Source organism: Megalops cyprinoides, chromosome 17, assembly GCF_013368585.1.
Source record: "Megalops cyprinoides isolate fMegCyp1 chromosome 17, fMegCyp1.pri, whole genome shotgun sequence".
Classification (NCBI taxonomy): domain Eukaryota; kingdom Metazoa; phylum Chordata; class Actinopteri; order Elopiformes; family Megalopidae; genus Megalops; species Megalops cyprinoides.
Genome location: NC_050599.1, coordinates 25,870,891 through 25,888,437, shown reverse-complemented (window position 1 = coordinate 25,888,437; position 17,547 = coordinate 25,870,891). Strand labels below are relative to the sequence as shown.

General features: G+C 41.6%; 1 protein-coding gene and 1 long non-coding RNA gene across 2 annotated transcripts; both read left to right on the top strand.

Annotated features, from left to right (window-relative positions):
- Positions 1–1,647: 1,647 nt before the first annotated feature.
- On the top strand, positions 1,648–5,137 carry LOC118792567. Its single transcript, XR_005005605.1, has 3 exons — positions 1,648–1,808; positions 2,158–2,249; positions 4,153–5,137. It is a non-coding gene; the product is annotated as an uncharacterized LOC118792567 (long non-coding RNA).
- Positions 5,138–11,191: 6,054 nt separating this feature from the next.
- Positions 11,192–14,665, top strand: LOC118792595 (cdc42 effector protein 2-like). Its single transcript, XM_036550475.1, has 3 exons — positions 11,192–11,387; positions 11,635–11,767; positions 13,225–14,665. The coding sequence occupies exon 3, from the start codon at positions 13,319–13,321 to the stop codon at positions 13,877–13,879; it is 561 nt and encodes a 186-aa protein (XP_036406368.1). The 5' UTR covers positions 11,192–11,387; positions 11,635–11,767; positions 13,225–13,318; the 3' UTR covers positions 13,880–14,665.
- The last annotated feature ends 2,882 nt before the right edge of the window (positions 14,666–17,547 follow it).

Sequence of the window (17,547 nt, the reverse complement as noted above, 5' to 3'; positions counted from 1 at the left end):
AACAGGGAGAGTTTGAGAATAAGTGAACAGTCAAGAGGGGATATGGGTTAGTGGAAGAGGCTTGAGAGTAGTTCTCAATTGAAGTACATGCATGTACCTTTCATTTTGTCTGTATCTTAAGAGTACTTTTGTCTTATACCATACATTGTTTAATGGCTGTAACAGTCCTATTAAATAAGCAAATGTAACCTCCCTAAGGGTTTTCCTTGGAAGGGGAGTACAGCAGGGGTTTCCTATTTCTCTGTTTTTGTTGGCCATGCAGAGTTCAGTATTTCATATCAGTAGGGATTTATGTCAGGGGAGTATGCTTTTTGATAGAGAGCTGAAAACTAGCCAGCTAGCTGATGATACCTATGAGTTTCTGAAAGAAAACTCAGATATACTGAAGTTGTTTGCCATTAATAAATATGGCTACACAGGACATTGGGACATTGGATATCCCAATCAAAAATGTTGTTCCCCTTTTTTTAGGTGAAAAATTTGTAAGGATAAAACTCAAAGATACACTTTAAACGTTGATCCAATTTTAGAGAAAACAAAGAAAACATAACTCTTGGTTACTTAGAGGTATATCCTTATATAGCTGTGTTTTGCTGTCCCATCCAGTCTATTTCTCAAACATTATCTCTTCCAACAAATTTCAATAAAAACAACTCTGCAAGATACCTTGTAATGTTTTTTTTACATTAATAAGCCACATTACTTAAACATTAGTTGTAATACTAAATAACAGTAGTTTGAATTTTGACCTTCTGCATTTAAAATATTGGATTAGATAAATTATAAATGACAATCAATAGAAAATTAATAAAAAGAAAAATCTTGTCTTGTGGAATCACCATCCCACCACCAAGATTTTATTGGAACGCAATGTTTTGAAACTTAAATAGTAAAATTTAACTTGTACAATGTTACCAGAATAAAAGGGCTTTCGTTCAAGACAATGGATGAACGGATGAGCTCTTCCAGCTAAATGCTCACTAGATTATCTGAATATTGCGTTATGTGAGGTTTCGCATGCAGTTGCGTAGTGATGTCACGAGAGGGCAGGAGAGTGGAGCAGGAATGGGAGAGAAGGAAATTACGAAAAATGGAACTACGCAGCTGAATTAAGCAGGTGAACTGAGAAATGAGTTTGAGTATTGCTTAGACACAACACTATAGATGATTTGAGGGTGTCTGACATAGGCTATACTGCTTTATTACTATGATGGTAATAAGACAAAAATTGTGTGTATTACTGATTTGTTGCCGTTACCGGCTATGTACCACATCCATAAAATGAAACCTTAGCCTAATTCCAATTAGTTTCGGTTGAAACAGGGGAACATATATTGTAGTGATTGAATGGTTTAAAACAATTAAAAGCAAAAAAGGCACAGAAGTTACTTGATGTTTTTATTTTTTAAATCCAACAGAGTGATTACCCCTGTTTTTATGTATAGTGCTTAAATGCATAACTGGAATTTTATTTTGTCAAGTCAACTTGATGTTTTATGTGTCGTCTGTATGATTGTTTTTGAGGTTGTTAACGCATTAATTTAAAATGACGGTGCAGTGAGGTACTGCGTTATATGTCTGATGACGATGCAAAAAAAAAAAAAAAAACATTTGTATACCCTGATTTGTCTATTGTGATGGGTTTACAGTGTTGCCGTTCCGAAACCGAGCATCTGAGGAAAGTGCTGGCGAAGACAAGACAGCGACACGTTTGACAATAGCGGTTTCCACTTGACAGTTTCTTCCGGGAGACGATAACGTGCAAGCTAGTCATGCCTTATATTTTTGTCAGCTCTGAGCTTCCCCTGGTTAGTATTTCATTTTATTGTGAGAACTAGCGTAGATGCGCGCAAGAAGCACACTTTGCAGAATTCAATCAGAACGCTTTCTAAAATAAAATTTAAAATAGACTACACGTTCGCAAGGGTAGCCTTGTTTCTGAAGTTGAGGTTGTTTATTCGTCTTGTCAATAGCTTGACACTATTTATATAAAATGTATGTGTTAAGTTTATATGTAGGCCGCAAAATGTTTCGGACGACTTTCGTTGTAACATGCAATACTTTCGTTTTTCAAGACTAGAAACAGCCGAAGAGACGTTCAAGTTCATTTCTGTATTTTGCTGAATCGTCTGTGTGTGTACGTACGTACTGTTTCAGGAAACTGGACCTACAACAGTGGGAGACACAACATCCGATAGAGATTTAATGCAAGCGCTTGGAGCAAAACTAGGATATGTCCGGGGAAACAAGTGAGTGGACCTTAGCCTACTGGTATTCATAATTATACCTTCATGAATAGGACTCTAAATAACTGACATCCAGGAAAAATGGAAAAGACTTTTCCATTTTATATGTGATGCTGCTGGTTTTTGTCTGTATTTATTACTGTTTTCAAGTAAATGCGTAGCTTATAGCCTACTGACACATTTGCCTCACAAGAACATGTTCCGTAGATTTTATATTTTTAGAGCCGATTAGCCAATCTTTTTTGGCTATGTTAAGAGGCCGAAAAAGAGAGTGTGAAAGACCAGCTCGATAATTGTTATATTCAGGTTTCTTTTTCAGGGTGGGAGTGTATAGGTGGAGTCTGGGTAGAGTTTTCCAGGAGTGGGCGTGTCTTAATCGGCGTAGGGTTTCTGTGAGTGTTCCAGAGCACAGTGCATTCTCACCATTCACAGTGTGATTCATGACAGTAGACAAAAGCAGACAAATGAGTAATCTAATCATTAGGTACCTCCAGTTAACGAAAAAAGTGTATCTTCAAGCAGTGAGACGCAAACGGTCCGCAAACTGTGGGAGGCTCGCTTTAACAGAGAAAAAGACTTATTAAGGAGCTGTGCATATTATTAAGAGAGCGCACTTCCTTCTCGGTATGCGGAGCCCAGAAAGTGAAATGAAAAACTTTAGGAAAATTCCAGACTTTTGGAATTTATTCCAGTTCAATTTCTGGATTGGAATTGGAATTAAAACTGAATAAGCTTCTAGGATGCAGAATTTAAACATGAGATGGAATCATAAAATACTCAACAGAGAGATTTAATCATTTGTATACTTACTTTGCCATTTAAACAGCATCTTTCTGGTCTAAATATCTTTTCTTTCACACTGAAAATTCCTTCCAAAGGAGTGGATGAGGCAGGTATGTAGTAGACCAGTGGATCAGTGTCCCCAGATAAGCATGGTAGGTTTAAGTTGGAACTGCATCTAAAGCTTCAACCATGGGTGGGTAGGGGGAGGGTGAATTTAGTGTTCACATGTGCAGACAGTTTTGTCTGATTCCTTGGTGGGGCTGAAGAACTCTTTGATATGGCAGTCATCTTCAGAAACAGGTGAGCTTATCTGCTTGTTTCTTTCATGACCCAATGTCCCAGTCCAATTTGAAGTGTGAATCAAGACTGGCAGGTGTTACTTGAGGATGGTTTGGGTTTGCTGACTGTGTAGAGATTGTCTAAAAATTCTCCAGAATCATTGTTTGAAACTCCCAAGTAGTCTTCAAAAGCAAGGAAAGGGTGACCAAGAAGAAGTCTCTGCAAACAATCCAGGGTCAGAAAAAGCAAGGCGGTAAATCAAAACTACCGTAACAAGCACAAGCCAAAACATCTCACAGCACCACCACCCTCCTCTGCTTCCCTTTCCCTGAAGCATTTTTAGCATCTCTTTATAGGCCTGGATCAGGATTAAGGATCAGTTGTGTCTTTTATTCAGGAATGTTTGATCCAATGTATTCTGGGAAATGTATTTTTCCAAATGTTTGACAAATTTGAAATTTCAGCTATATACAATCCTATCGTTAAATATTAGCAAACAACTGTGGGTCTTAAAAATCTTAAGTGTGTGTTTTAAAATGAAATGCTTCAGTCATATTTCGAATATAGTCCTTGTAACAATATGCCATTGATAATCAAAGTAAACATTACTTATTGTGATAAATGAAATAAATTAGGCATTGGGATATTGTTGAATTAAGTCTAGAAATTCTTCCAGAAATTTATCAGCAATTCACAATTCAATACAGAACTGATCTAACCCTGGTCAAAAGTATGGTATGCAGCAAATGAAGTTGCGACAATCGAATGTAGACAAACAGATGCTGAATGTAAAGTGTTTGCCCTTGTTTACACCATATTGATAGGGTGGTGTTGTGTCTCACAGCCAGCGTGTGTACTTTGTGGAAAACCGACCCCGGGAGGTCCTGGACAAGCTGGAGCTGTGTGGTTACCGGATGCTGAGCACGAGCGTAATGGCTAATACCATAATGGTGTGGTGCCTGTACAAGGAGGCTGCCAGCTTTCCCTCTTTACAGTGACTGTGGATGCTTTCAGCCCCCAGTAACTGATTCAACATCAGTTTACCAACCCCTAATCCAAACCCCATACTTTATTTCAGCCAAATGTGAAAACTAATGCTAGATAGGTTCTGCCACCAAAAACTGGTCTACACCCCTAACACAAGAGATTGGAGCTCCCAGGATCAACCACAGAACTGCAGCCTAGGGTGGGAGGGAGTGTAGGAAGAGGTCAGACATTCCTGATTTTAAAGCTTGCCAAAAATGACTTGGTTTGTTTGCATGCTTGTTTTCCATAATAATTACATAAATTCATTAAGGTGCCTGTAACAATGCACTTGTTTTCTGTGTATTCACATTAACTGTTGAAATAAGGGTCCAGGCTGGGCTCAGGAGTACTTGGCAGCAATGCTGGAAGAGCTGAATTAGATTTTTCTCCAGAAACATCTTTACCTTTCAGCTGATGTTAGAGATGCATGTCCCGCATTCAAGAACAGAGAACTAAGCAAATTAAAATGGCAAATGCATAGAGAATAGGAAGACCAACTGCACCATGTTCCAGAATGGTGGGAATTAAAGGTAAAAAACTGAAAAGAATGAAAGAAACATGCTGTTTATCAGCATGGTGGAGTTGACATTGTTGGGCCAGCAGGGGGTACTCCAATCACAATAAATCCAGTGCCACAGCACTGTGGATACCATTCTTCAGATGAAACATTCATCAGAGGCCCTAGCCTGCCGTCATTTATGATTTATTTCCACAGGTCGTTGCTATGAAAGTGAACTGGGTTCTCAGCCTGCCCTCCTGCTGAAATAAATGAAATGTCCTGATCAAGATCTGTCAGACTTGCAATAAATACCACTTGCATTCATTATTATGCAACAATGCTGTGCTTTATGTTTGCATCATGAATGTATCCTGTGAGTACAGTCAGTGCTATGCATATTTCTTACAGGGTTAACATTCCTCTGTCATCACCTCATTTCATAAGTAACAAATACACTTCAGGCACCCAGCTGCAAGATATTTCTCAAAGTGAACATCACATGAATGCTGCTCCTAAGCAGTGATCTCATCAATCTCCAGGTACAGGTTCACATTTTTTTTCCATTTGACATCCCAGAACACGCACACATTTCACAACATTTGTGTAAATTTTACGTTAAAAATGAACAGTCACGTGTAAACCGCCAGCCAAGTCTGCAGGATCGTATTCACCAACCTGCAAACCAATAACTGAGCTTCAGATGCCAGCAAGTCCTTAGAAAATGCCTTGCAGAAATGCTGGACTGGTATGTGTTCCATGGACTTGAAACAATAAAATGTTTTTTCATTATAAATGCAGCTTTGAAGGAAAGAGATGTTGTGAGCACAATGAATTTCAGTTGTTGTATGGTCTGGGAGAAGTGTTTTCTTCCCTGGAGCACCTCCGTGTGTAAGGTTCCTTATCAACAGACTGTTGAGCAAACATTAGCTGGAACACAGACCCACTCAGAGTATTTACATTACAACATGCTCGACAATTAATTTATTAATCACAAACAGTTCAAGGCTAGGAGACCTTTATATCTAGACCTTTCCAGCATTTCAATGCACAGACAACGACATGGCACATTTTAGACAGGTGAAGATTTAACCAGCTCAGATCACCAAACCAGCCATTCGATGCAAAATGGGAAATTCTCTTGCAAAAGCACATTAATTTCACGACTCTTTTTGGCTCATTCAACACGGTTCTTTTTGACAATTACTGGAAATACAAAAACAAACAAGATTACCACAGACCAAACTTCAGACAGTCCTGGTGCACACCCTTGTTTACAGGTAATACTGACAAACCCAAATTTGATTATGTTTGGGATACACACACACACACACAATATTGTAAGCCGTGCTCACCACTACAGCATACTGCCAAGTCATGAGTAAACTAAACTTGTGACTAGAAAGTTACAAAATTAAGTTCCAGGCAGGATACCCTGTAATACACATTGACTGAAGCGCTTCTGAAAATATTCTCTATAAAACATTTACTGTAAATAAGAAAGCAACGCTTGATGTGATGAGAAGTTTGGAATAAGGAATAAAATACATTCATAATATCAATTTTGGAATAAAATTTGACACAACCAAAATTCATAATTTCGTTTACTGTTACTTTTTGCTCCTTTAGCAGAGCAATATACAAAGCATTAATTCAGAGTGTATACAATAAAGTGGAATGAAAAGTTGGATGAACAGGGCAGTGAATCCATGCAATATCATCTCCAGGTGACAGATATCTAGCAATTTATTTCAGTTCCTGACCTGACAGTTTAGATCGAGACTAGAAAGAAGGTGGAAGTAAGATTTTAAATAAGGAACGACATACATTTTGAAACATTTTTTGGAGTTCTCCTTTCAGACGCAATACTGAAGAAGTTTGGCATATTGCTCAATTCTACAGACTCTCGGATTCAGAATGTGTTCCTCCTTATCGTGTTCATATAAAATTCCAAAATTGACCAACCAACCATAAAACACTTTTCGTAGGAATAGTGGCAGGTGTATAACTATCAAGAGGTACCCAAAAAGGCTAAATTAACCGAATAGCCAGACAGCAAAATCAGCTCTTCTATCAACTAACTGGAAAATCCATTTATTACAAAGGTACTGGTAGAGAAGGAATTTGGTTGTTGTTAATAAATACCCTAATGCTAATGGATGGACTAGCACTGATGCCGAAGGTTACAGGTGCAAAGTCAAACAATGACAAAGGGCTTCACAGGCTCAAAGCAAACACAAATGACAGCACCAGAAAGTTTCGTAACAGGCTATATGTACGCAGGACTTCGAATTAATCAAATATTTCACACTCCAAACCCGCAGAAGCAGAAGATTTATGAGATACGGCTCCTGGGGCCTGGAGTATGGCATTGGACATTTTGTCTCTTCCTTTCAGCGTTTTTGCATTTTTCTGTTTGTCAGCATGCATTATGCAATGCCATCGATGCGTGGAAGCATTCCAGCCATGTGTCGGACGGGCAGGTTTCTGTTGGACTCATGCCAATAGTGAGAGGGTCTAGAGCATGCCGTGAAGGGGGGTTTCAACCCCCAATCGCTTACGCTTTCACCAAATGATACACCTGCTTAGAAACCACAAGACCTTCTGGAAAAATTAAGGATTTGAAAACTATCCCAAGGGAATTGTTGGTTGTTCCTGCTCAGCGCCAACTGATCAGGAGACTCAGGCAGAGTTGTAGAAGTCTACTTAGAGTGTAGAAGATATAAGTATATCTTTATAGTTATAGAACCAACCCCTTTCTCTTGGTTTTACCTAATCAGAGAACCCCTATAGGTGCCTTTTGACTTGGCAGTGGTGCACACCAACATCGCCTCAGGCAGCATTAGAGGTCTCAACTCTCCAAACTCTAGCCCAGACTGAAAGGACTTTAACACCTCTTACTTTCGGTTTTACTTGTCAACTTGTAGAGTTAATCACAGCCAAAGGAAGTATCTACAAAAGTATATAAGAAAGCTTATTTGCAAATTCCTGGCTTGTTTTTGTTACCTCTAAATGGGGCTTACTTACTGCTCTACATGGTTAGGGCAGGCAATCCATTAGAACAAAACCTGCCAGTAATGGAATAGTGAAGGACTCAACCTGCACAGACATACTGATGCTGTTTCTTTCATATGTGGTGCAGAAAACCAGGCTTGGAAGACCAGTGAAACCAGCGGCACCAATGACGTAGGCCACAACAGCGCCCCCTATAGGCTTTGAGGTGTGCTTTCTGTGCTTGTCACTCTGGACCCATGGACACTGTGTTTGACTTGTTTTGTCCGTCTATTTGTCTGTATCAATGGGATGCAGTAAAAACTTGGAGCCACTGGAGGATGATGGATGAATCAAAGGAGTGAGGGTCTGCAATTTCTGAGGCTGCCACACGTAATAATGAGGGGCAGTGACTTTCAATTTGAAAAGATGCTTTAACACACATCAAACGATTATTCGTCATCTCACAGACAACAGGTGCTTTGACCTTTACCATTTACGAGGACATTTAGTATAAACACTAGGGATGTAACGATATATCGAATTTCGCGATATCGTGAAATGTCTCGATACTGTTGTGGGATTGTGACAAAATCTACCAGGATATTACATGGTTATTTCGCTAGTATAGCTGCGTTCTACTATCTCTCCTTGTCGAAAATTGTATTGTTTTTGTTTTGCAATTGTACCAGGGGCAGTTTGTTCCTTAGGGCAGTCGGGTGATGCACCACCAAAGGGGGAAAGGGAGGGAATTTTTCTATCACATTCTACCACGGTGTTATGCTAGCTGTGACTTTTCTAGACAGTTTTTCCTGCCTCTGAATATCATAGTCCAATCAGTGTCAAGTCGTGTTCCGTGGAGTACCACTCCTTTTGAGCGATTTCAGTCTGGTTGAAAATCGCCCAGATTGCTCTGATGTTAAGGCAATTTTTTTCAAACTGCAGGCACTGCAATGCAATCTGTATGGGTTCTGGGTGGGCTTACACAAAGGTGCTTTTGTCATACATAACCTGGTGAAGGGATCGCCGGGGCAGCCAGTGATCTTGTCACATTCAAGGTCCTCATGGCTATTGTTACCTCAAATCAGTGCAACTCGATCGTGTCATTAAGAGAAATACCGTTCAGTCATCGTAGTAATCAGGATAAATTGGCAAATAAAGAATTAGGACCACCCAGACCAAATTTAAACATCAAGCAAGTATCTACAAAGGGGGGATTTTTGCAGAGCTGGTATGAGCGGAAAACGTAGCTAGCAGGCTGCGAAGTAGCTAACACTTTGTTTGCAATTTGACAATGTCAAGTTAGCTAGCTGACTAATTTGCTCAATGCAATGTGACAATGTCTAGTTAGCTAGCTGTTAATGTACCCATTGAACGGGTCACATTAGCCATCATCGCAACAATTGCACCCCCCCTGAGAGATTTGGCAGGAGCCGCCACTGTATTGTACATAAGCTCAATCATTCATTGACAAAGACAATTCATGCCAATTTTTGCACATGCTTAGGTCATGGCTGGCTACTTTTATTTTATTTTATTAAAGAAGGAAAGCAGAAGCACCTTAAGTTAAAAGGAAAAACAAATATTATACAAATAAAAATGCTGATTTATTATTTAATAAAGGTCATTTTTTAATATCGTGATAAATATCGTATCATAGACTTTTTATCGTGGCATTATTGTACCGTGAGTTTTTGGTATCTTTACATCCCTAATAAACACACACAATAATTATGAAATTAAAAGCACAGAAAGCAAAGACATGAGGAAATGTCCTTTCTTGCATGAGTCCTTAGGCAGGGGCTCACAGACTGAGCCATCAGGGTGTTGCAGGCAGTTGGAAGTTATTCTAACCAGGCCTGAGATAACTTCAGACCACTGACCTCCTCTAAGCCACCCTTATTCTGGGGACAATCTGTGGGTTTGACTAGTCAGGAAGGGAGACAGCAGAAACACATACCCCATGTCCCTGTCCTGGTAAAAAGACACTCATAAAGGACTGGAATACTCTACCAGGAAGTGATGCATTAGTGTGGTATATTGGTTAAAAAGCAGGGCTCATAAGTAACCCACAGGTTGTGAGTTCGAGGTGGGGCACAGCTGTTGAACCCTTGAGCAAGGTACTTAGCTTGAACTGGACCACCCATCCTTAAGACATGTAGGTTGCCTTGGACAAAGCATCTGCTAAGCAAACATACTTTATGATCCTGCATTGGATTCTGCAGCGATGACAGCTTCAGGAAGCCTCATTCTGAGAGCGCCACTCCTCATTCGCTGTAAGGGTGGAAGGCGACAGGTGAGGCTGACGGGAAGCACCCACTGTTATCAGCACTCTTACCACACATAATTTCACCTGCATGCCGCGTGCCTGTAGTTTCTGAGATGAATGCCATTCCATGCAAAACAGATCAGTGTACAGATAGTTCTCAGGAAACATATTTGAGAAGCTTCTCGCTATTGATCAGTAAGTGTGCGGTGTGATACATGGCCACTAGAATGCTAAACAGTGGCTAAATGCAAATGTTCGTTATACAGCATTTCAGGAACCCTGGCCATAACAATCTCAGCAGTGGTTTATTTTACAAACAAAAGACTCATCATTAAAGGCAGACAAAAAGCCACATGAGACATAACATCGTCTGCATAACAATGTTGAGCAGTTACATTCCAAATCTGCAGTGCATGTAAACCTTCACTAAATGTTCACTACACTACTGACTACTCTTCACTACAAATATGGGGACACATTTCTCTGAAAATTACAAGCCCTCCTATGTGCAGGAGGATTTAGGGGTGTCTTGGATTGTCAACGCCTCCTCAGTAAAAAAGCAGGAAGTGGCGCCTGTAAATAAAGAGGAAGAGACCTGCTGACCTGAGGAGAGGCGTGTCAGCCTGCCCCACAGCAAGGGGACCCTTGTCATGCAAAATGCGTGCCGGACCGCCCCCCCCCCCCCCCCAGCTTTGTCTCAGCCCTAATCACCCTACTCATAGATGAGCAGGTTCCGGGAAAACCGGCTGAGAACAGGAAAACTGGGTCAAGTCGTTATGAAGATAACCAGACGTCCTGCACATAAACCCCCCTCCCCATTCTGTCCCCAGGCAACAAACAAAGACACCCCGTTGCTCCAGAAGAAGGAATGCTCTTCGCTGCTCCACACTTGTAATGGCTTGTGGGCCCACGTGGCTGGTTGTGAAATGCTGAGGAAGGGAATCAGAGACTCCCTCCCCTCTCCTCCTCTCCACTCCACTCTCGCTGAGCTGAGCTGTGAGCTGGGTGTCACCACGCCGTATGGGCTGTGCCCACCCCCTCCCTCCTCTGTGAAGAGAAGGCAGCTTGGTCTCGAGCGACCACATCTTGCCGTGCCTGCCTGCATCTAAGTCACACGGTCACAGACAGAGGGGACTAGTGTGGAGCAGGACAGTATCACTGTATGCTGATTTTGAAGTGTGGGATATGGGATATAGGGCTGCTGACCTGGGACACAAAGGCTAAGGACATGTCACACAATTAGACCCAGCAGAGGACACAGAGCTTTATCACTTTACGCAAACAATCTGTGACTAAGGTGAGTTAATGGGATTGCTTTTTAATATGTGAATCAATACAGTGTTGATCCACTAAACTTTACACTGCCTGGACTGGCTAATACAGGAGGCTTGGTAATTATGAGGAACCATCAAGATGACAGAAAGATCTGTGATCCCACCCCGCTGAGCACTCCCCTTGTGTCCCTCAGTTACGGAGCTTGCTCAGTGTGTTCTGATTCTCTACTCTCTACTCTACTCTACCCCTGATTCTCTATTCACCTGCAGCTGGACCAGCTCCAGACCAACTACTACTCAGGATCAGTGCTGTGACTGCCTGTTGGATTCTCTGGCTTCCTTACAGACTCACTGGTGACAGTGCAAGTCTCGCCATCTGACAGGGAAGGACACACTTTAACAGGTAAGCCCTTTAATTCTGTAAAGCTTGAATAAACCAATCACATGTAATTGAAACAGTTCTGAAGAAACCAGACGTAAGAAGATGTAATCCCTACCTATGTTTTTGCATGTACACATTACTTAACCATCTCCTTAAATCATAAAACCAGAAAAGTGCTACTAGTTGAAAACTTAGAATCGAAAAACAAGTTCTTCATTGCAGCCTTCGAGAGACCCGGGGGCGGTATTTCCGAAAACATTGTCTCCATAGTTGAAATAAGTGTAACACTTCTTTTACGCCTCAGAAAGGAATGTTGCACTCCACTCTCACCTGTCTGCAGTATTTCAGCTCTGAGAGAGGCAAAAGCACCTCTCCGGTCCAGACAAATGGGCTTTGCATTGTGGGTTTCTATGGGAGAATATGGCAGATCACAAATATTGGTCTTCTATAAGGAAGATCAACCCGTTAAAAAGCAAAACAATGTAAAAGCATGTAATCCAATTGAAATGACAGGTGTAACAAGCTATGTATTATTTACAGTATATCCATAGATAGCTATGTATCATTTCTATCTATCTATCGTTTAATACAATGATGAAACCTTTTATGTCACATAAGAAAACAACACAGCTAATGTTGCCTTGGTTACAGATGAGATGTTTACCATTTAGCAGCAGTGCATGGTTAAGTCAACTGCTTACAGACTCTGAAGTATTTAGAGTGTATACAGTTCACTTAAATCATATCTCAGTGAAGAGATCACACTGCGGCAATTATACATATCTTCAGCTAATCTACAAAACACGGTCTCCTCAGACTCGTTTTTTAAAAAAAATAAACAAAAAAAAAAAACATCCACAAAGTCACCATGTTATTTTTCATGCAATAACTGCAAGAGTCCAACTATGTTATGACAGTCTTGGTGGTGGGGTAGTTCAAAGGTCAAAAAATTGTGTGAGGAATTCCCCTTCTTCAATACTTCTGCAAAGCAAGCAAGCAATACTATATTCAAATATTAAAAGATATCCAACACCCACTAACTGAGGAGTGTAGCAATACCAGTCAGAACAAGCCCTGATTGCAACATCATATTTGATGTCGACTGATTTTTCACTTCTGATGGGAACTGAGGGAGAGGAGGCCAATAAAAGGACCGCCACAAGCGAAAGAACAAAAGAAAGTGCTTTTATCAGCTCCACGATAGACATAATCACCCTCACATAAAAGGCAGATAAACCACCTGGTTATGCATTAACGCACAATGTGCACCACAGTTCTCTAAGCCATATACTGTACATAGGCCTAAGTACAAAAAGCAAAGCTAGGGAGCCACGTAACAGTTCACTCGGGACACCTTCAAACCTGCAGCTGACAGGTTACAAGCTGAGGTACATCAGGCACAATTCCACACTTCTGTATACTGAAACTAACAGGTGAGGACTTTCAGTTGACTTTTTCTTTGTGCTTCTTTTGTGCAGGGCCTGATTGTCCACAGTAAAATGGAACGTGGCCTCTAGGTTGTGATCTCACATGTGCACAAAGTGATCGCCAGCTTTAGCCAAGTCTCCCAAGATGCCACTGAAATCGTCACTGTACCTGAAGTCGGCCACCGCACGCTGGCCGCGGAAACAGAAGCGCAGGGAGCCACTGTCCGTCAACATGATCAGCCTACCACTGGGTGACTTCCGCCACCTGTCCCACATCGGGCTTGATGCCCACGGTGATGCTTTTGGGGATCTCTCCTTCCTCAAGAGGGGCAACAGCTTGCCCCCGCGGGCCTCGTTCAGCGAGCAGGACCTCCGGCCCGGCGGAACCCCCCCGCCCCCGAAACCCCCCCGCCTCATCCCCGATGCCGTAGATGTCCCGGGCCAGGACGTGGGACACCACGTTAACCAAAGGCACAAGAAGTGCCACTCCATGCCTCTGCTGGACAGCGTGGAGGCAGACGAGCGGCTTGCAGTGGAGACACTCCCCAGCGTCACCTCCAGTGGGGACACAGGCCTTGCCCAGGACCCCCAGAGCCACCACGAGACCGAAGGAGCTGAGGACGACTGCCCCTTCTCCCTCAGCCTGGACCTAGGCCCCTCTATCCTGGATGACGTTCTGCAAGTGATGGACAAACTCAGCCACTGACAACATTAATGTCCCTGCTCTTTATTTATCCTCGGTGGTGGGCTTCTCTCTGTCCTGCCAGGACACACCAGCAATGGAGTGCAATCCTCCTTTCCAAAATCCCCTTACAGGGTATGAACAGAACATGAGCATTTTGTTCCAGGAACACAACTGACATTTTATGAACTCAGACCTGGATGCCCCCCTAGATCCCAATTTGAGCCACTACTGGCCAAGTCAGTGGACTGATTTGAGACACTATTGGTTGGAAGAGTGGAATGATGGCAGCTGCTATTGGTAGCCTGACTGCAATGGAAGCACATCTTTTCTGTGTCCAAGGGGAAAGCCCCAATGAGACATGTCTCTCTTGAGATGTGGGATGTACCGTTGTGCTCTTCTGTGGTCACAAGACCGCCTGACAGCAGTCCTGGCGCTGTAGACTGTGGCATACATAGCAAGACAGAGGGTGGAAGGTTCAATTATGGATATGGGACTATTGTCACACACTTTCTTTGAACTGTCTTTAACTCCTGCAGCATTAGGTAGATGACTAGAGACACGTGTTCCTATGATGCTGATCTGTCATTTAGATTTGAAAGCATATGCAATATTCATATTATGGACACCAGTGACGGCACTCTCACTGTTAACAGTATGCAAAAACATGTCAGAATGTGGACTCCACGTCATAGTAATATTTGCAAACCACATGTGGTTTGTGACTTTCGTTACATTTTATAAGGAAGGGCTTAGAGCCCTGGGCTACACTATTGGTTGAATCTTTATTGACACAGTTTATGGTAACGATGTGCAGTATGTCAATAAAAAACTTTTATTAAAAAAATACTGCTGACGGTCATGTGACATTATTTGAATACCAGGAAATAGGCAGGAGTCGCATACTTTTAATTCACTAACTTCATTACCTTCGCCAGAGGAACGTGAACTTTATCCCATGCGGAAAAAAAATGTTTCCCTATTATAACATTGATCCAAAGGTTAAAATATTTACCCTGGGACATGGCACACCCATAAATGACTATCGACCTTTTGGCGCGTTAAATCTAACCACTATGGTGTTTCCTGTACCACTTGGAGTAGTAAATTAAAGCAAGCATTACAATTCGTTTTTGTTCCCCACATCATTGTGAATTTGGCCGTCACTGAAAGTAGTAGCGAACAATTTGTATTCAAGTGAAGGAAAATGCACTACAGCGGAACTTAATTCACTGATAGTACATGTATCCTTTCGGCGAGTAATCAACAGTGTGTATTTCTATTATGCGTTGTCGAAAACTGTTTTGATGTCATGAGAAATTTTCCGCTATGGCGCGCTCAAAGTAAACCTGTGTTTCGGTAACAGGCTCAATCCAAGACGGTATACCAGTCATTGTTCTACGCCGGTGTTGTTTAATTGATTGTGAAATTGACCCTCCCCGCCGTTTCCGCTCCAGCAGTTTAACAGTGATACTGTACCTTTGCAGGTGCTCAGGACATACAGAGATTGTCCATGAATCGCTCATGAGTGAGTGATTCATTACACGCAGGGGCCCGAGGAAAGATTCCGTGACACACTTTTTAGCCACAAGCGAACAAGCTGGAAAGAATGCGAGGCGGAGACACCGTCAATGGAGAGGAAACTGCCACTGGTTCCGAACAATTACATACCGTGACTCTGCGAAGTGATCCAGTGTCTCAATTTGCGTGGGGCGACAATCTATCAGCAGCAATGTGCCTCTTGTTGAAATGGCAATTCGACCAGCCAAGTGATTATGAGGTGGATGAAAGAATTTTTCGCTGTATCACCCAGAATTCAGTATGGTATGTGGACCAGTGTTTTTCGGTAGGTTTTATTGTATGTACAAGCCGTATAAAGCACCTGGACCTGGAACGGATGTGTTCACTATTTGGTATTGCACGAAGCAGTTAGATTCATCATCAGTAGCTCCAAATAGCATAGGAAGGTCAACAACTTGAGGTGGTAAAAGGGAAATCATGCCATCTACTGGTGAAAGTCCATACAGCTTCCATAGAAATCGCTGCACAGATTAGTACAAAGTACAAGGATCTGGTTAGTGGTGTTGATCTAGTGCTGATCTAGCAAAGTACATGTTTACATGTACTTTATATGACAGGATGATGAAGTTCTAGATCATATCAGATTACCCCCTGTAAACAGTACAGTACACACTACAATGTCCAAGTGCTCTGATGAGGGACTGGAATAAAAAGAAGGAATGGCTGAGCTACGTGAGAGCTTGAGTCTTCAATTTGACCAAAAGGACCAGCTCCCATACTTACACCAGGTTAGTGGCACTCATTAGATCTCATAACATAAAGTAACAGACAAAAGAGAACCCCCAAGACAGTGACACAAAGCTTTAGTTCCTGGCTTAAGTTAATTCCACGTGGAAGCAGATTTGGAGGCTTGAATGAGATCTGAAGACCAATAAAGATGGCGATGCTCAAAATGGCGGAGGGACTGTAGTTTGGGTAAAATGTTCTCTTTGACCCCCATCCTGTGAAGTGCATGTGGTTTTGACCCCTCTACTCTCTAAAACTATGTTGGCAAATGCATTGTTTCAACTAAAGTTGCAATTATATAAAAACATAAATGTATACAGCTAAACATGTAGCTGAACCAACTTAATTGGTGTGAACAAAAACCAGCAGACACACCCACCCATCCCCAGTTTCACCCTGCCATGCATGCTTTGTGTGTTTCGAGGAAGCTACACATCAGAAGATAGTGAATCAATGCATTAGATAACAGTAACAACCACAGATATGTAAGTTTCTCTGGTGAGCAAGAATTCCTGTCATACATAATACCTGTGACATCATTCTGAAAGCATGAAAAAACTGGATGGTGTCTGATAGCTGGGATGATTGCTTTGGCTGTACCTTTAACTGCATGAAGGCAATTAGTATGATGCCAGTACAGGAGGAAGAAAACTAAAATTATTCCCAGACAAAAAGGCCAAAAAGTGAACATTTCTGCAATAAAGAAGAAGTAGAGATATAGTAGTGTAGCCTATGTTCAAGCACAAAAAGAAACTTTTAAATATTTCTGACTTTCAGCAGTTCTACATATCGATGTAGAAATTGGCTGCAAGAGACATAGGCTATCCGGTCCATATTTTTCAAAATTAAAGTTAGGGACACTTTTGATAATTCAAAGGCTGGTTCTGAAATTCATATCAATACTCTGCCACAACTGTATCATAACACGTATTACCTCATGAAATAAACTAATCCGTTTATTAAAAAAAAAGAAATAGCCTACTACCAACACATCTGTGGAACACCATACCTTTGACAGGCCCGTAGCAAGACAGAACATGAAGTGAAAATTTTACACATATCAATATTACTGTTTTTATATTTCAAACATTGATTTTGGGATAATTTGCTTGCTTGTCTGATGCATCTTTCAAGGACAAAAATATCGGGTTTATTGACCATTGTGTTTGTTTGAAACTGCAAAGTGTACTTGATTCTGTGCACGTCTGCGACCTCGGCCTGGGTAGGTGGAATCTCCGGGCTCTTCACTAATCCAAGCCCGTTTCTTCTCTCAGCAGAATGTCTATTGTGCGGTCACAATACCGTTATTACGTGTCATAATTCGAATGTACTCAACTGTATATATTTGACGGAATTAGACTGTTTCTCATTTCAGACAATTCGAT

Excerpts from the sequence above, each read along its gene's own strand:
- LOC118792595 (XM_036550475.1), top strand. The coding sequence starts at position 13,319 with ATGCCACTGAAATCGTCACTGTACCTGAAGTCGGCCACCGCACGCTGG.